At 40.8% G+C, this 20,115-nt stretch overlaps 1 protein-coding gene across 1 annotated transcript in view; it reads left to right on the plus strand.

Annotated features, from left to right (window-relative positions):
- Positions 1–388: 388 nt before the first annotated feature.
- Positions 389–20,115, plus strand: part of GSAP (gamma-secretase activating protein) — a 65,996-nt gene continuing 46,269 nt past the window's right edge. The window contains exons 1-9 of the mRNA XM_024196966.3: positions 389–487; positions 6,474–6,550; positions 13,114–13,170; positions 15,729–15,798; positions 16,494–16,550; positions 16,702–16,790; positions 17,179–17,248; positions 17,973–18,022; positions 19,942–20,046. Coding sequence (XP_024052734.2) covers positions 403–487; positions 6,474–6,550; positions 13,114–13,170; positions 15,729–15,798; positions 16,494–16,550; positions 16,702–16,790; positions 17,179–17,248; positions 17,973–18,022; positions 19,942–20,046 — 660 coding nt within the window. The 5' untranslated portion in view covers positions 389–402. The remainder of the gene's footprint in view (positions 488–6,473; positions 6,551–13,113; positions 13,171–15,728; positions 15,799–16,493; positions 16,551–16,701; positions 16,791–17,178; positions 17,249–17,972; positions 18,023–19,941; positions 20,047–20,115) is intronic.

Genomic DNA, 20,115 nt, shown 5'->3' on the forward strand with positions numbered 1-20,115 from the left:
GTGAAAGCCCGGGCCGACTGAAAATCATGTGCCTGCCTGCTGCAAAGCGGGCAACAACAGGCGTTTGCTCAGCGCAGCCTTCCCTCTTGCTGCGGCCTGGGGGAGCAGCGCGCCCAGCCACTCCACGCCGCCCGGAGCTGAATGACATCCCCGGCACCCAGTAGGCTGCAGCTTGGAGCAGCTCCCGGCCGGGCTGGGCTGTTCCCAGCGCTGCCGCTCTCGAGCAGAAGCGAAAGCAGCGGCCCGAATGAGGAGGGCGGCGGAAGCGCCGCGCAGCGCCCACGCCCCCAGCTGCACGGGAGCGGAGAGGCTGGTGCGCCGGCCCCTCCTGGACCCGGGCTCCTGCGAGTCTGCCCCGCGCCTCCCCCCGCAGGCAAGGGCCGGGCGGGTGGCACCAGCGGGATGCTGCTCCAGCTGAGCGCCGAGTTTGATCTCCAGAGCGATGTGGTCCCGTGGCTCTTGGCGCAAGGTCCGGCAGCGGCTCTAGGTAACGCTGATGCTCCGGGAGGCGCTTTCCGAAATGTTTCTGTAGGGTCGCCCCCACCCCCGCCAGCCATATCTGTCTTGTACTCGGCTCACCTGTAAGGAAAGTGTCCTCGCCTCCGCCTGCCCCGTCCCAGATGTGGCCCTGGTTTCTTTAGTGTGTGCACATATGTATGGTTATCTGGCCCTTTAAACATCCTCACAACCCCGTCTCCCCCCTTCTTAAAGTGGGACACAACACAAAGGGAGGGGGAAGAAGTTTGACATGATGTGATATTAATGTCCTCTTGCTGGGTCAAAACGAAGCTGGCTGGAATCTAATTTTTCATGAATCAGCACCTTAGTTTAGTTTATGGCAGTAAAAACAACAGCATATTATTTATGTGCTGTGTGGTTACAAGAGAGCCCAGGTGTGTTTAAACTTGGGCCTAAATGAGTGAAGTAGTGGCTTATTTGGGCATGGATTAGTCAGGTGCTGGGAGCATGATATGTGAACCATTGCCAAAACATATCTAGAAATACCTGTCTGCCTTGGTGTGTGTTATGGTTTTCCCATTTGTATGCTCCTTGGCTGCCAGTTACAAAGATTGCTGGGCCTAATACTCGACTGATTTACACCATGTTCAAATACCATTAAAGTCATGTGCAGAATCCAGTCCACTCATTATTTATGTAAGTACAATGTCCAAATGTCTACTTTAAAAGTGATGCAAATTGCAAAGTTATTCTGTATGGTATGAGTATAAATTTTAGATGGTGACATTTTATTTATTTTTTTAAAATGGAGAATCAGGGAGTTTAATCTATTATGGCAGGGAAGTGAAAATAGTTCAGTTACACACGAGATGCAGACTGCACTTAAGGTGACATGCCAAGAGTAAATATCATAGAGTCTAAAAACTAATATAACATTAAACAGGTTAGTCTAAAGTATGTGTATTTAAAAGCAACTTCCTTGAAATGTGAGCCAAATTCATCCTTGGTATAGCTCTCCACTAAAGTCACTCATGCATCAGAGATGAATTTGGCAAAGAATGTTCAAAGTGAAACAATTGTATATGACAACAGGAAATAACCTATGTAGATTTAACTTCCTACTAACAGACTACTATCATATATGCTAGATGTTATCCCTTTCTTTCACAAAACTTTCCTCTCTCACTCCCCATTTCTCCAAAAATTTGGTTAGAATACTTTCCCCCAGTAACCTCCTCTTTAAAAAAAAAAAACAAAACAAAAAACTTTTATCCATTTCGTAAGTGAATGCTAATTAAAAGTAAATTAACTGTTAGATGCCACAACAATATGAGATTGCTAAATTATTCTGTTGGGTGGTGTGGGAGCTGAGAAGCAATGAATAATCCCAGTGGACTTTTGGCACAATGGTTCCCCTCCGCCCCACCTGTGAAGTAACTGGTTTAGTTCTGTTTTTTAAAAACTACAAAAGACTCAGTTTAGAAAAGCAGAGGGAAATAGCATAAAAATCATCATCTTTAGGGTCCTACCAAATTCACTGTCCATTTTGGTCAACTTCATGGTCATAGATTTTTAAAATAGTAAATTTCATGATTTCAGATATTTAAATCTGAAATGTCATGGTGTTATAATTGTAGGGGTCCTGACCCAAAAGAGAGTTGTGGGGGCTCACAAGGTTATTGTAGTGGGGGTTGCGGTACTGCTACCCTTACTTCTGCACTACTGCTGGTGCTTCCTTCAGAGCTGGGCAGCTGGAGAGTGGCGGCTGCTGGCTGAGAGCTGAGCTCTGAAGGCAGAGCCATCACCAGCAGCAGCAGCATAAAAATAAGGATGGCCTGGTATGCTATTGCTCCCTTCTGCGCTGCTGCCTGCAGAGCTGGGCCCTTAGTCAACAGCCGCCACTCTCCAGCCGCCCAGCTCTGAAGGCAGCAGTGCAGAAGTAAGGATGGCATGGTATGGTATTGCCACTCTTACTTCTGTGCTACTGCTGGCGGGGCGCCGCCTTCAGAGCTGGGTGCCCAGCCAACAGCCACCGCTCTCCAGCCACCCAGCTCTAAAATGACCCCCCTAAAATAACCTTGCAACCATCCCCCCTCTCCCACCGCAACTCCCTTTTGAGTCAGGACTCCCAATTTGAGAAACACCGATCTCTCATGTGAAATCTGTATAGTATAGGGTAAAAGCACACAAAAGACCAGAATTCACAGTGGGGAGACCAGATTTCACAGCATTTTTCATGGCCGGGAATTTGTTAGGGCCATAATCATGGTAGAGACAGATGTTAGTATCTGTACTAAATTCTGAATGTCTAATTGGAGACCTTGTGGCAAGATACATAATTCAAAAAAATCAACCATCTATGTATTGTTGCTCTATAAAGGGGTATGTCAGATTGATTTATCCCCAAACAAATTTATACAAAACCAAAGGTAAATAGGAAAGTTTCCATTATTTTAAAAATAAATTCCTTACCTTTCCTTCTACCGCAAAGTCTGTAGTTGAAAAGTATTCCATGTATGTTAGGTATTATTATCATCTACCATTGTATACTGGAGTGATTTACTATGATATGAATATGTCCTATAGTGTGGACATGGCACTGACCATCTTGTTTAAGACCGATACAGGCCGTGCACGGCCTTTTTAACAAAGCAAAAGACCAGTCTTTTTTAGAATGAGCCCATCTGATGTTACTAGTGTTACTGTCTAGCATTTCAGCTTCTGTTCACATAGTGACTTTTCTACCTTTTAAAAATAAATTATTTTTGTGTCTAGGCACCCAGGGCGTTGTAGCCTATTAGTTAAACTACTGTTAAACTACCATGGGTTCAGCTCCCATTGCTACAGTTTCAGGCTCAACAGAATTTTCTTGTAAAGTCTCACATGCATGTTTAACGTTATTCTCATTGGATAACTCATATGAACAACCTTCAGCAACCACATAAGTTTTGTCAGTATTGGGGCTCTAATCACTGGATTTTGGACAAAAATATCTTGTATGATGCTGAATTTAGCAATCACATATGTTGTACTCGCAAACTGACATATCTCCAATTATAGGTCCTACCTAGTAGAAGCATTATGTTTGTAAAACATTGGTCAGAACTGAAGAAATTAAACTTTTTAAAATAAACACATGAAAATATTTGTTTTCAACTGTTTTTAAAGGAAATCTGGGCTTATTTTTGTTTAGCCCAATCATGTGAGTGTTCAGAAGACAAGCAGCACTTCTTGCTATGAATTAAAACTGTGCTATATTTGAACAAAATCTTCCTGGCTATTCTGAATCTGTTGGTGGTGGTAACCTGCTGGAGAATCACAAATGGGCATCAGTATACGGGAGACTTCAAGCAAGTTTCAGAATTGCTTGAAAGCTGATTTAATTATCTTAAAAAGGATTTTAATTTCTAGATGTTAAAGCATTTTTGCATCTAGCGCTAAATGTTACTAAATATAACATTAAAAAAGAATGTTTTCTCCCTTGAGGATTTGAGAGTGTTATGCAGCCCCTCTTGGAATTTCCAGTGATGTACACACTGGGCATAGCTAGGATCAAGGAAGGAGCTATAAACTGAGAGAAGATGGGTCTCTCACAGGCCCTGATCTAAAGACTTCCATTGAGTTCTGTGGACTCTGGATCAGGGGGCTACTGTCTGCTTGGAGGTCAAATTCATCCTTCCTTATACACAGTAGAAAGGGGGTTGATGGGCCAGTATTCACCCTTGACATGCAGGCAGGCTGTGTGGTTGCTTGCAGTCTATCCTTGCCTGCTATTCTAGTCTGTGGATTGGGATATTGGCTGTTGTTCTTTGTGCCCTTTACATTGGGTTTTTGCCCACTGGATCTTTCAAGTGCAGATTTACCGTAATTATCACTTCCCCAGTCCACTCCAAATGCTCAGTCTGCGCTGGGTTAGTAAGGGTGGCAGGAAAATCACCTTTGTGACACCAGCGTGTCCTCCCTCCTCTCCATCCTGGACTGATGAGGAGGCCCTGCGGTACAGAGGGTATTGTGTGGGCCCTCTATATTGGAGTGAATTCTGCCTTGAGGGAGTATACTATATGGAAAAGGATTTGTTTGGAGACTGTTCCCTAAACTTCCAGGATAGTATAAGTGGCTGAATCCAATGAAATATCCATTAATATCAATGTAGGGTGTAGTGTCATTCAACGGGATAATGACAGATCTTCTCGGCTATTATTGGGTGATCATCTCTGGTGTAACGCTGTTGTAATGGACTTTGAGTGCTCTGACAGCTGTGGAAAGTGGTGAATCTAGTAGTGTAAAGAAAGCCAGGATTTCCCCCTTGTTTCCCAACAACAAAATGCCAGTGTTCTGAATTTAATTGATCCTAACAGTGATAAATAAAACAAAGGAGGTGTTCTTTTCATTACTAATTGTGTTAGCATAAGCCAGTTTATAGTATAAAAATACCTGACCATATGGAGGAGGCACACTCTCTACCAACCTTAGGTGATAACTACAAAGTTATTAGTGTCAAACCCAGCTAATAACCTAACAGGAATCTTGAAGAATTTTTCCATTCAAACTTTCTGAACACTATTGCTGTTACAAACTACCATACAGTGGTTAAAATGCAGCCATCAAATGTTCTTTTTATGAACTACATTTCCTCTCCTAGTCAAGTTCCCATTTGTGAGGCAACAACCCTTTGGCAACCACAACTGCTAGAAAAGTGGCATAAGGAAAGCATGCCTTTTTATTGTCTTTAATATATGAGATTTGTCCTTTCTGACATACACTAATCACACTATTTCCTTTTGTTTTGGGCTTCCCTGCTGCCTGGTCCTTCTCTTTCCCCTTCATGTCCATCATGGCTTATCTATGCTTCCCTGACACATGGGATCCTTGCACGTGCCCCATGGCTGCTTAGTTTCCAGGTACCCCAGTGCAGCGGTTCTTAAACTGGGATGTGTGGAATGTATTCTGGGCGGGCTTGAAAAGAGTTAGGGGGGAAAAAATTACTGCACGAATTCAGAGCTGGGTGGCTAGAGAGCAGCAGCTGCTGACTGAGTGCCCAGCTCTGAAAGCAGTGCCGCTGCCAGCAGCAGCACAGAAATAAGGGTGGCAGTACCATACCATGCACCCTTACTTCTTCACTGCTGCTGGCGGCAATGCTGCCTTCAGAGCTGGGTGGCTGGACAGCGGTGGCTGCTAGCCAGGTGCCCTAGTTGGGGCGAAACTACTACAGACAGAAAGAAGGGGGTGTGATCAAATATGTTTGAGAACCACTGCCCCAGTGTATACTGCTAGGCTGTATGGCTCCCTGATGGCTCTGGTCACTAAGGGAAAATTCTGTTTCTTATCCTGCTCTTTATGCGGAAGTGGCCTCTGGAGGAGTCAGCTAGGCTGACATCGCCTCATTTCCAGGTACTTCTCTGAGTTGCCTGGAGAAGCCGCTGGAAACAAGGTGACAGGTGTCGTGGTGCTGGTGCCACCTCTCTGTTGACCACCAGCTGGTGCTCTGAGGACTGCAGTTTGAGAACTTGCAATGCATAGCCATTACTTAACTTCTAAAGTCCTGTATGCATGTAATAGAATGGGTTGAAAATGATCTGCTGTAAGCAGCATACAATGAATCCAAACCTCTTATTTAGAATTCTAACAGAAAATAGGAGTTGATCCTGAAATTTTGCAAGGAGATGGTTGAATTCCATTACTATGGCAATTAGAACTGTTAATTCAAACATGGTTTCCATGTTATTGGATGGGTGAGTGAGGAGTGTTTAGAAGCTAAGCTCCTTTTCTATAAGTTTTAAAACTCATTACATCTCATTTGAAGTTTCATTCGGGATTAAATAGAAGCCTGCGTACTACACTATCTTCGTCAAGAAGAGAGGAATTTTTTCATGCACACAATATGCTCTAGAAAGGCCTTCATTTAAGTGTTTTTGCAGATGTAAGACTAATGCTGATTTGTTTTAAACCTACATAAGTTCTACAGTGAATTAATCCAAATGAGTGTCTTATGCCTTTAATACTTCTAATTTCAGACACTTTTGAGAAGAGTGCAGCAACACCGTATGTAGTAAATGTTGAAAGAAATGGAAAAATTATTTATACCTGGAAGGTAAGTCTACAGCATAGAAGTCTGTTCAGATGTACCGGAAAGTAAGAGTTCGTCTAATTTAATCTAATACTTGCATTTTACATTTCTTTTCATTGGGATTTAAAATCTGTGATTTGATCGATTACAAGTTTTGGATGCCTTTTAGGTTACTTACAAAACTGTTTTTTCCTTGGGGCAAGGCTGGAGGGACTGAGAGAGTGAAATCCTGGCTCCATTCAAGTCCATTGGAGTTTTGCCATTGACTTCACTGTGGCCAGGATGTCATCCTGAACGAACAGCCATTACTTACACAAATTCTTCATAAACAGCACATTCTTCCTCGCTGAGAGCTGAGTTGCTTAAGAAAGGCAGAATCTACTGAATTCAAGCGGAGCTATTTCACTTAAACTTGGTTCTGTATAAGTGACATCTTTAAACCTTTTAAATGGTAAAAAATACCCTCCTCTTATGCTGTGCTTTGTGTAATTTTAAACCCTGCCTGTAGTTGTCATGAACTCTGAAGTATCTCTAACTTGTTTAGTATCCTTCAGAGCTACATAGGGTGACCAGATTTTATAGGGACAGTCCCGATTTTTGGGTCTTTTTCTTATATAGGCTCATGTTACCCTCCACCCCCTGTCCCGATTTTTCACATTTGCTATCTGGTCACCCTAGAGCTACAGTCATTTTTACTGCAAAAGCCTACATTTAGGGCCCTGTTCTCCCTAGTGCATGTAAAGAAGAAGTAACACTCAGTATAAATCTTGTGGCAGTGCAAGAATTCTCCAGTTGGTTTGGGGATGATTCCCACTCTTTGGAAGAAGTTGGGGTTCAGATAGCAAAATCTACTAGTACCCACCCAGATTCATGTGGATTTTAGGGGATCTGCTGGGGGCACAGGCTGCAGGGCAATGCACTTCCAATGGAACTGCGTTGCCAGGGATGCCTCTTATTCTTTGACCTGCCCCCTCCAAACAGCAGAGCATCCAGCAGGGCTTCCACAAGGATGAGGGAAGGAAGAGGCTGCAGCAGAGCAGAATTCCCTTTTCTTGTGGATGCAGGCTTTCCTTTACATGAGCACACCAAGGGGAGTTATGGGGCCTTTACACATCACCTGGCAGTAGTAACAAACCTCCCTTTGTTTTTTGTTTGTTTGTTTTTAATATTTTAGTTTCATGAAATATCAGATTTTTGTATTACACAAAACTCTAGTCATATTTTACTCTGATCCATGCAAAGTTCATCCGTGCAGCTGTTGACAGCAAATATTCTGGGCACTACAGACTTGAGGAGGCCAATTTTTGTTCATAAGGGGAAAGTGCCTTCTTTCTAGCATGTATGGAATGTTGCATTAAGCATTCCAGGGCTGCAGACTGGCCAGCCCAATCACTTCATATGGCAGTCAGGCTCTTGGGAAAAACAGCAGGATTCACTGAGCTTGCTCAGTGTGTTTGCCTTCCCATCCCCAGCTAGTTACATTTCCTAGGGCTGAAGTAAACTCTGCAGGCTGTGTGGTGCCAGGTGGTGGTAGCGGGGCAGAAGGCAGATCCTGAAAACTGGGTGTAGCAGAGTGGAGAACACATTTGCATGAGGTTTCTACCTGCCAAACTGCTCTGAACTCTGTCCTGAAGAACATGTTTTTTTGTTAATTCCACAGTCCTCCTGTCTCGCCAAAGTAGGCTGACCTTCCCCTGGGTAGGTCAGTCTACTACAGAACCAGCATCTGGAGCCTTGCTCCCTTGGGAAGACCACAGATATGTTTTGTTTGGGTTTTAAGATTTAAAACCTGTTACTGGAGTGGAGAGTTCTCCTTGGAGTATTTTCACCACTGGGCAAATTTGAGGGCTGGTCATATGTTGTATGTTTAAAAAAAAAAAAAAAAAAAAAAAGCAAGCCCCCTTCTCCTAGAGCAGTGGTTCCCAAACTGGGGTTCGCAAAATGTTACAGGGGGTTCTCGGGAAAAAATTCCCTAATGGCGGACAGAACTGTCCCTAGGGACCCTGGGCAGCACGGGGTCAGCAGCCCAGAGCTCCTGGACTTCCAAGAGCTAAGCAGATCAAAGCAAGCATCTCTATCACATTGAGGAGATTTAAACTTCAAGACTCCTTATAAGAAGTGGAAAGGGACGTGGATATTTTTTGCTGTTTTTAAAATTAAATAGGCAGCTAGTATTGTTTTTAAAATTATTATGAAGAACAAGTTTAAGCTTTGTTGTAATGTGCATTGATTGCCTGGACTGCTCAAGACCTGAATGCTTGTGTAGGAGGAACTCTTTGAGTTGGCTTCTTAAATACCTTCCTGCTGTTTCACATCTGATACTCCTTGATGAAACCTAGGAGCCTTGTCTTATAACAGGCTTATTCAAAGTGACACAAGCTACGAAAGTGAGAGCTTGGAAGTGTGTTGCCGTTTTCATAATGTAATAAAAATACTGTCACAATAAATGATAATTAATAATAAATAGTGTGTAATAAGCATGTCATAAAAACAATGTTTGTTTCCAAGATCACTACTTTTATAATTTATACTCAGGTCAAGGAGAATATCCCTGGAAATATTAATTTTTAGGAGGGGGTTTGCGAGACTTGACATTTTAGTGAAAGGGGTTCACAGGTTGTTAAAGTTTGGGAACCACTGTCCTAGAGAGAGGAGTGTTGTCTGTGTGAGACAGACAGATAAGGTGTCTAACCTGCTGTGGGATCCGTGCCGGCCTTAATGCCCAGATAGATTCCTATTGAAGTTAGTGAGACTCCATGCAGGATTGTGTCCATCCATGCTGGTGCGGTTGCATGATGGGGGTCTGAATTATCCCAGACCCTTGTGTATGTTAACTTTTTTCTCCAGAAGTTGAAACAATATACAAAAAGTATAAATTTCATCCTGTACATAAGATGCTTTTTGCATCAAATTGTCAAAACTTGGAAAATGGACCATTTTTAAGCCTTAAGAGTGAAAAGCTGGCTCCACTGATAGGCAACTGGAGTTTTGCCATTGACCGTAATGGAGGCAGATTCCACCTAAGGTGACTTTTGTTCTGCAGTAACTTACTTGATTGACTGATAGCAAATGTACTGTTTTATCTACTTTGTTCCCTGGTGTATGGCAAAACTTTTCCATCTGCTGATCTTTTTATGACTGACTGCTTTTTGTGCAGGAAGGGACAGGGTCTTGAATTTATCTAACTACTTATCAGTTACCCACACTTACAGTAAAGTTTAAAGTCCCATTTTTGACCTGCCTTAAAACTTGCAAACTGGTGAAGAATGTCTTCTGAACGATGAGTATTTTTTCATGTTGCTACTCTGTTAATATACAGAAATGATATTGAAAAACTTTCTCATTTTATTCAAGATCAATAGATATGGTTACCCCAGTATCTGCAGGTTTCCTTGTTCTTCCCTATATTCACTATGGGGAAATAACTTCATTACTGCACATACTGGTGTTGGTTAACTGCAGATCTTATTGTGTTGTCCAAGGCAATTTAGCCTTTAGATTTATTTTAAATAACCACTGTAAACTACATTATTCAATGAGCCACCATTTTTGTGAGAGACTCTCAAACATGTGTCCTTCCTGCTGGCTCTCTAGCAGCAGTTCACTCTAACACTTGTCAGAGCACTTCATGTTCATACTGACATCATCAGCAAGGCTGGTGCACAGACAAGGGTGTAAACTAAACTGAGCTATTTTGGTTTCTGGCCCATTAAACACAATTGGAAAACAATCTGTATCTGCCAAGTGAAAAGAGACCATATGTATTGTGTGTAGGATCAGTGGAAGGAGGAGGATGGACATTATTTTCAAGCTTTTACAAAAATTACAAAATAATGTTGAGATTAGAAAAAAATGTGGCCTTTGTCTTTCATGGCATATACAGTTGTCACATACCTGTTAAATAAAACAGCTTATTAGTCACAGGGTAAGCACTTCTCCCCTGAAAAGCAATGTAAGAATCCTGTAAGTGCACTTGGTAACAATATGCTAGCACATGCATAGACTTGATGTGGAACTTTAATTGATTGATTATTACAGCTATGATTCCAGTTTTTATGAAATCCACTTTTCTTAGAAAAGTACAGAAAATGCCAGATTATAGGGGCCTGCTCCTGCTCCCACTGAAGTCAGTAAGTTCTCAATTTGGTCCTGTTCAGGAATGCACTTGATTAATTTTAAGTCAGTGGAACTTAAGCAGATGCTTTTTTTTTTCTTTTTTTTCTTTTTTTCTGAAATAGGAGCATAGAAGAGTTTTGTTGTTGAGAGCTTAGCTATTGTGGTAGCACGTATAAAAACCTAAGAGAATGCATGACCAGGCCCTTATATATACTTAAGCCCCTTCATTTTCAGTTTAGACCGATTTTTTACCGAAAAATTCCCAGGATTCACAAAAAGTTTTCATTTTTATTTTCACCCTACTTTTGTATCATTCAAATATATAAAAATAACTTGTTTTATTAGGAAAATACAATACATTGCATGAGATATCTGTATTAGGATAATACGTTAGTCTGTGTGTATATGCAAAGCTGCCTGTTGAAATAAGGCTATGCATTAGTCTAGAAGATACACACAATAAACAAACAGGCACGCATACAAGCTCTGAAGTGCATGTGAATGTGAACTTACTGATGAATCTCACGCCCACCACATACACATTTCAAGCTGTTAGCAGATAACCATTTAAAGATTTTACACACTAAAATGGGAAGAAAGTGAAAATCTGTATCAGAATATGTTTCAGAACATAAGGTAGTATTTGAAAGTTTAAAAAAAAACAAAACCAGGAGAAAAGGATGAAGTTAAGTGTATGTGCGGCAAATGGTATGGCCCAATTATTAAATGTAAATATTTATAGGCTAATAGTTCTAGGTCTACAACAGTAAACTGTTTATTCAAATGAAAAGTTTTATTTGGGGATGAGAGATATATTGTCTTCTTAAACTCAGGTGGCACTTGTGTTTTGTGTTCTGTTTTTGTTCTGCAGCAAGCCACATTGATGAACGGAATTCAAAGCATTAATCTACTGAATACTCCCTTCCCCCCCCGGTCTTTCTGGTCACCAAAATAAACCCCAGTATTTACCCAGAAAAATTATTAATAGTTTTTTGTACTGATTTTCACCTGCTTTTGTTGTTGTGGTAATAAACACTGATAAATTTCCGGGAAAAATTAAATAAAATAAAAACTGAAAATGAAGGGCCCTATGTCTACTTCACAAAACAAGGTGCAGTAATTTTGCAAACCACTACAGGTCCATTTTCTCATGCTCTGTTGTTAAAAACAGTGGTGTTTATTGTATCAAACAGACTCCATGATTGTAGTCTGATAAGTGCAAGGTTGCATAGCTGGATGTAGCCTCATTAGCCTGGTAACTTTATGCACACTTTGAGAGTGGTAGTAGCTTCCAACTGAAAATGGAAATGCAACAATTTGCTGCCAGTCAGAGGCCAAAAATGGAAATAGATCTGGAAAACCTAAAGAGTCTTGTCCATTAAAAAGGAAACAGTTTAATCTGTTTGTGTTCAGAAGTAGTGTAAACAATAACCAGTACATCATTATATAAATCAGCTGTAGATGGTGTTTGTTTTTTACAGGGCAGTAGACTGTCAATAATTGTGTTGACAATCTGGAGCTTTTAAACAGCTTGTGAAATCTATTTAGCGTTTGTCTTGATAGTTCCCAGGGTAGGGGCTACATTCTTCCTCCAACTGTAGGCCTCTGGCCTATGTGTCAGCCTCTCTGCACCCGGATGTGAAGTTTTTAGCCACTGGGTCCATATAATCGCAGATCCCCCAGATCTGGTGCATCCCACCCCAAAATATCCTACAGAGCGCCAGCACAGAATCCCCTTTCCATGGCCTTTAGAACCCTTTAGAACCTACAAAGGGTGCCAAGTATCAGAGGGGTAGCCGTGTTAGTCTGGATCTGTAAAAAGCAACAAAGAGTCCTGTGGCACCTTATAGACTAACAGATGTATTGGAGCATAAGCTTTCGTGGGTGAATACCCACTTCGTCAGATGCATGTAATGGAAATTTCCAGAGGCAGGTATACATTTGCAGGCAAGAATCAGTCTGGAGATAACGAGGTTAGTTCAATCAGGGAGGGGGAGGCCCTCTTCTAGCAGTTGAGGTGTGAACACCAAGGGAGGAGAAACTGCTTTTGTAGTTGGCTAGCCAAGATATTGCTTCATTGCCACCCTGCCCTTGTGGAGGTTGAGTGGGGAGCCTACATAGGGCTTCAGTGAGGTAGAGAAGTGAATTTCAGGTTATAAGGGGATGCAGATTCAGTTGTGATGGTGGGTTGATCAGTTGTCACATGTAACTGTTCTAAAAACCAAAACAACAACAAAAAACAACACACATCAACCCCCCATACCCTATTTTCTCACTCCCCTTTTTTGGAGTTAAAGTAATAGAGCAATACGTATGAAACCAAAGGCCAGAAAATGGACAGGAGTGAATGGGAATGGAAAGAATTGGTGATAGGAGAGAAGAGGGGAGTAACGCTGGAAAGGAGAAAACAATGTTTAACAAATGTCTATGTAAATCTAGATAAATTGACAGTTATTTCATTTAATTTACAGGGAAGTGGGAGAAATACCTGCATTGGATTATATGATCCTTTTAATAAACAAAATGAGGTAAGGTTAATGCCACATGTAGATCTAGAAAGGAGAATACACCTCTACCCCAATATAACGCGACCCGATATAACACGAATTCGGATATAACGCGGTAAAGCAGCGCTCCGGGGAGGCGGGGCTGCACGCTCTGGTGGATCAAAGCAAGTTCAATATAACACAGTAAGATTTTTTGGCTCCCGAGGACAGCGTTATATCGGGGTAGAGGTGTATCTCTGCTTTCTAGGTTTTGATGCCCTAAAAAATGACATTCTTATGTCTGTCTGAAGTGTTTGTTTTTAAATAAAAGTTGCTGTTGTGACCTTTCCACACCCCAGCGTAAAGCATTCAAATAAAGTTTTGTAGCAACCTGTCTGCATAGCAGTCTGACTTATTGTATACTGAACTGGGCAAATATGAATGCTAATGAGTCTAAAAAAACAGCCGAGTTGAACATGTTATATAAAAAGTAGGGCTGTCAACCGATTAAAAAATTAATTGCAATTAAAAAAATGAATCGTGATTAATCGTGTGACTAAACAATAATAGAATACCATTTATTTAAATATTTGTGGATGTTTTCTACATTTTCAAATATATCGATTTCAATTACAGCACAGAATAGTGTACAATGCTCACTTTATATTTATTTTTTATTACAAATATTTGCACTGTAAAAAAACAAAAGAAATAGTATATTTCAATTCACCTCATACAAGTACTGTAGTGCAATCTCTTTATAATGAAGGTTGAACTTACAAATGTAGAATTATGTATCAAAAAAAACTGCATTCAAAAATAAAACAATGTAAAACTTTAGAACCTACAAGTCCACTCAGTCCTACTTCAGCCAATCGCTCCGCAAACAAGTTTGGTTACAGTTTGCAGGAGATAATGCCGCCCATGTCTTGTTTACAATGTCACCTGAACGTGAGAACAGACGTTCGGATGGCACTGTTGTAGCCGGCATCGCAAGATATTTACATGCCAGATGCGCTAAAGATTCATATGTCCCTTCATGCTTCAACCACCATTCCAGAATATATATGTCCATGCTGATGACAGGTTCTGTTCGATAACTATCCAAAGCAGTGCGGACTGATGCATGTTCATTTTCATCATCTGAGTCAGATGCCACCAGCAGAAGGTTGATTTTCTCTTTTGGTGGTTCAGGTTCTATAGTTTCCACATCGGAGTGTTGCTCTTTAAGACATCTGAAAGCATTCTCCACACCTTGTCCCTCTCAGATTTTGGAAGGCACTTCAGATTCTTAAACCTTGGGTCGAGTGCTGTATCTATCCTTAGAAATCTCACACTGGTACCTTCTTTGCATTTTGCCAAATCTGCTGTGAAAGTGTTCTTAAAGCGAACATGTGCTGGGTCATCATCTGAGACTGCTAGAACATGAAATATATGGCAGAATGCAGGTAAAACAGAACAGGAGACATACAATTCTCCCCCAAGGAGTTCAGTCACAAATTTAGTTAACACATTATTTTTTTTAATGAGCAGCATCAGCATGGAAGCATGTCCTCTGGAATGGTGGCCGAAGCATGAAGGGGCATATGAATGTTTAGCATATCTGGCACGTAAATACCTTGCAATGCCGGCTACAAAAGTGCCATGCAAACGCCTGTTCTCACTTTCAGGTGACATTGTAAATAAGCAGTCAGCAGTATCTTCCATAAATGTAAACAAACTTGTTTGTCTTAGCAATTGGCTGAACAAAAAGTAGGGCTGAGTAGACTTGTAGGTTCTAAAGTTTTACATTGTTTTGTTTTTGCATGCAGGTATGTAACAAACAAACAAAAATCTACATTTGTAAGTTGCACTTCCACAATAAAGAGATTGCACTACAGTACTTGTATGAGGTGAATTGAAAAATACTATTTCTTTTGTTTATCATTTTTACAGTGCAAATATTTGCAATAAAAAATAATAATAAAAAGTGAGCACTGTACACTTTGTATTCTGTGTTGTAATAGAAATCAACATGTTTGAAAATGTAGAAAAACATCCAAAATATATTTAATACATTTCAATTGGTATTCTATTGTTTAACAGTGCGATTAATCGCGATTAATTTTTAAAATCGGAGTTAATTGCATGAGTTAACTGCGATTAATCGACAGCCCTACTAAAAAGTAATTATTTATTTGTTACTTGTATTACATGTACACCCACAAGGTGCTGTGTGCTGCCACGTGTATATGAAGACATGATCCTAGAAAAGAAGATTGTACAGTTCTGCATTTGGATCCATGTGGACGGCCTGTGCAGAGCTGTGTTGAAATCATTGGGGTTTCATGCTGACTTAAGGGTTTGCCTATGTAGATCTAGTGGCAGATTGGGGGCCTAAGGAAAAAAGCAATGCACAAAGGGTGGAGAAGAGTGCTAAAATATGGGGTCAGAATGTAGTTCTTCTGCCCTTTGGAATGTTTGTTTAAAGAAACACTTTGAAGAAATACTGATCAGTGTTGTTTTCCTAAGGAGTAGAGACTTTAAAAATAGTTTGTATTAAGTGAGTGAAACAAAACAAGCCACGTTATGTATTTAACTCAAAATTTATTTCTCAATAGCATCTGTATACCTTTGAAAAAGATCTACACATAATCAGTTGTTCGATCAACAATGAAAAGACATTACTAGGTAAGTGTCGTCTTTATCTCATTAAAATTATACTGTGTCACAAGGCCGCCCGGGGGGGGGGGGCAAGTGGGGCAATTTGCTCCAGGCCCCCACGAGAGTTTTTCGGGGCCCCTGGAGCGGGGTCCTTCACTCGCTCCGGGGGCCCCGGAAAACTCTCACGGGGCCTGGAAAACTCTCACGGGGCCCGGGCCCCCGGAGCGTCTTCCGCTCCGGGTCTTCGGTGGCAATTCAGCAGCAGGGGGTCCTTCCGCTCCGGGACCCGCCGCCGAAGTGCCGGGTCTTCGGTGGCAATTCGGCGGCGGGTGCCCCCCACCGCCGAAGACCCCAGGCCCTCTGAATCCTCTGGGCGGCCCTGCTGTGTCATGATATAGAAAAGTTTTTATTTTACTAATCTGGATAAATTTAAAGCTAGAAATAATAAGAAATATTTTACCCAGAAGCAGCTCTTGACAATCTCCTTCTCTGCATTTTTAATGCATCTGTCACTAGAATATCTAGGTGACAATGTGATTACTGTGACTGCTTTTTTCTTTTTAAACAAACTGACCACTTCTTAAGTTTCTGCATGTCTAGTACATCTTTAAAGTTTGGTTCAGTGACGAATTTTCTTCCATTAGATTTTATGTGATTTGATATTTGGAAATGTTCACTAAGATGAAATAGTGAATATACATATTTTGTTTTTTGTTAAGTAGCAGTCAGTTTTCTTCAGTCAACAAAGGAAGAAAGAGTAAATCAACTACTTCAGCCAGGTACCAAAAGTGGCTTATTTTTAATTGTGAAGGTAAAACTAACACTGTTATAGGGATTTTGCAACACTACTTTCGCTTGTATCCCTTATTTTATAGAACAAAACTTTATAAAACAGATTAATATAGTTTGAAACTTGTGTTCTTTTTGCAGTATCTAAGTGTTTGACCTTGCTCATTGAAATTCACCCAGTTAATAATGTAAGAGTCCTAAAGGCTGTGGATACCTGTATCAGAGTACAGGTAAATGATTCAACTAATCTGACTGTAGCTTTTCATTTATTACTTTTAAATTCCCCTGCGTTTTCACGTTAAAGTACCAATATTGCATTATGTAACTGAGATAGATTATGCTTTTGTAATATTTAGTACAATATGAGTAGACTATGCTTTTGATTTGAACTGTCTATTTTATCTATCTTGAATCTTTCTAAGATTATATTCATAGCAACTAATAATGATTTTCATCTGTAGTAATGCTGCTGTTGTTTATGGAGGATTATCAATGTGTCAATCTGTATACAAAAGTTATTCTGCTGTCAAATAAATCTCTTAAAAATTATAAACAGTTTAGATTAGCTTTAGCAACAAAGTCTCTTGGCGATTATTTTTACATAATTTCCTTTTACAGTTTCTCTATCCAGTTGCAGACAGAAATCCTTTTCCAGAAAGCCAGCTCTTACTAATTTCAGAAGATAAATGTAAGTATTTGAGCTAATATTTTAAATATATATTGCTTTTCTGGTTAAACATGGACATCCTATTATTTTGAAACACCGTAGACTAGAACTATATTGCTAATTTGGCTTCAATATCCATTTTTATTTACTTATTTCTCCCTTCCATAAAAGCCAATATAGAAATAAGAAAAATCTCAGCCAATAATAATATTACAGATGCTATTCCAACAAAGGTATACTTTAATAAGATTTTTTCCAATATTGGAGGAATGGCCAATCTTGACTGCGTTCTTATTTTATTTTTGATTAGCTAATGCATTGCCCATGAGCAGCCTTTTCTTCCCCCCCCTCCTCCCCCCAAGAACTGAAGGTGAAATTATGCTTTCTCATATACTGGTATAATTTCAGAGCAGTTCTGTTGACTTAAGTAGAGCTACTCTTATTTTACACCAGTATAAATAGGATAAGACTTTGGATATAAATTCCAGAAATTAAAATGGCTGCTATAAACTACAGCAGTGCCCTTATAGTATCCATTGGCCATATCCTGTAGTCCTTACTCAGGGAAAATCTCAATGATTTTGTTGGGAGTTTTGCCTGAGTAAGGACTGTAATATTTGGCTTATTATTCATTTAACTCTTATGCCAGGAGTTGATCTTTCCAGTGCTAGGTGGTTAAATTGTTTTGCTAACCATATTAACATATTTTAAAAAAAATTGAATTTCAATTTTTCTAATTTTAAAGATATTGAACAATTTCACATTCATGTTGTCACAGAAGATCACCACAAAGTGGTAAGAAACCAACTTTCTTTTGATGCTTTTATTGAAAAACTAGAGGAAGACTATTTTTATAACCAGTTTTCTACTGTTGTTTTTCTGACCTTTCTAAATCGTTGTTTTGGTAATGCTTTAAACTGTGGCTACAACCGTGAAAGCTATATTAATAAATGTACAGATAGTATAGTAGGTTATTCAACCAGATACTGTGTAACTTATGAGGAAAGTTAGTCATTTCATTGCCTTCTCCTTAAGTCTATGAACTTGACCTTATCAAAGGGTATGTTTAGAAGTTCACAGCTTCCCCAAAGCCTAAATATTTTGGGTGATAAGAATGGAGCTAAAGGGCTTTCACCCACCCTTGTGTTCTAGGACTCTGACATGGAGGAGAGTTTAGAAAGATGACCTGTATGGAGGATGCATGAAGTAGCAACAAAACCGAATGATGCATCTAAAATTCAGTTTGAAAGTGGTGATGTGAATGCTTGAATTATGCATTCCCCTGTATTTATAACATAAGATATGAATCCTTATTATAGTTGCTAGTAGTAACATTAATCATTGGTGCCATTATTAAAAGACTATACAAATCCACTAGTGTGTGTCCTATTTAAAATGAAATGCAATAATCAGTGTCAATCTAATGCAGTTGTCATCTATTTGCTGTATCATGAAAACCACAATTCATTTAATTGTGGCAAACATAGGCGCCAACTTTCCCCGGCACCGATGGGTGCTCGCGCCGCCCCGCCCCGCCCCAACTCCACCCTTTCCCTGCCCCTGCCCCGTTCCCATTCCAACCCCTTCCCCAAAGTCCCCGCCCCAACTCCGCCCCCTCCCTGCCCCATTGGACCCCTTCCCCAAATTCCTGCCCCGGCCCTGCCTCTTCCCCCGAGCGCGCCACGTTCCCCCTTCTTCCCCCTTCCTCCCAGCCACGCAAAACAGCTGTTTCACAGCGCAAGCACTGGGAACTAGGGGGGGAAAAGCAGGCACGCAGCGTGCTCAGGGGAGGAGGCGGAGGTGAGCTGGGGGGGGGGCGGGGAGCTGCTGGGGGGTGCTGAGCACCCACCAATTTTTCCCCGTGGGTGCTCCAGCCCTGGAGCACCCACGGAGTCAGTGCCTATGGTGGCAAATAAATGTTTCCCCTCCAAACCTATAAGTCCTTATTCTCAGTTACTGTAAGGCCTTTCACACTGCTCTGGCAGTGAAAGTGTCTTAAGGTGGGTGCAATTTTTTAAAAAAAAAATGTAAGAGTAGGGAAAAGGGCTTTAGAGTAACTGAAAAGCAGGCCCTTAGTCTATGCCAGTTTCTGTCAAATAAACTGTTTAACTGTTACTTGAAATGACGTCTTTCTGCATCTGCCAAGGGTAAACTTAGATGGTCCTAATCATTTCCCACTATTTTAGCCTCTTCCCTCCTCATTCATTATGTGTTTGGAAAGAGGGGACAAGACTCCCTTTGGAACTAGCAACTTTCCTCCTTCATTGGCTAATAAAGATTGTTGCAGTCAGTTCAAAAGCATCTCACATCCCATTTCTCTCCCCTTCCCTGGGACTAAGCTTGCCATCTATTCTCCCTCCCCACCTTCAAGGGACTTGGGAGGGTAAGTTGTTCTTTGTGATTTCCCTTCCCCTCCCAACTCTGCCAAACTATCCTTCCAATCTAGAAAATCCTAGATGCAACATCCTTGGGAGCTAGCAAATATTTCTCCTGAACTGAACATACTGCCTCTGCAATGTGCCAGGCCCTCTGGTTTACAGAGACTCCTGTGAAATGAGCAAATCGGACATTAAGCTACTTGGAAATATTAAAACAATCAGGCTGTTCTGTGTGCTGCTGTTTATCTTTTGAAAGCCTGAGTTGTTCATCATCTTCATTACAGAAGAGTATTTGACGTATAGTGTTTAGCTCATTTTTTAAATCTTTCCCTTCAGGTGATTCAAAACTCAGGCCAGCTCCCAAGAGACAGAGTTGCAGATGATCTCATTTGGGCACAATGGGATATGACAGAACAAAGACTCTTCTACATTGTTCCAAAGGTGGGAAAAAATTAGATCGGTGTGTGTTCTCATCTCTCTTTCATTTTCTGATATGAAAGTTTGAGTTTA

The sequence above is a fragment of the Terrapene carolina genome, unplaced genomic scaffold (assembly GCF_002925995.2).
Source record: "Terrapene carolina triunguis isolate 2854851 unplaced genomic scaffold, T_m_triunguis-2.0 Scaffold68, whole genome shotgun sequence".
In the NCBI taxonomy this organism is placed as follows: Eukaryota; Metazoa; Chordata; order Testudines; family Emydidae; genus Terrapene; species Terrapene triunguis.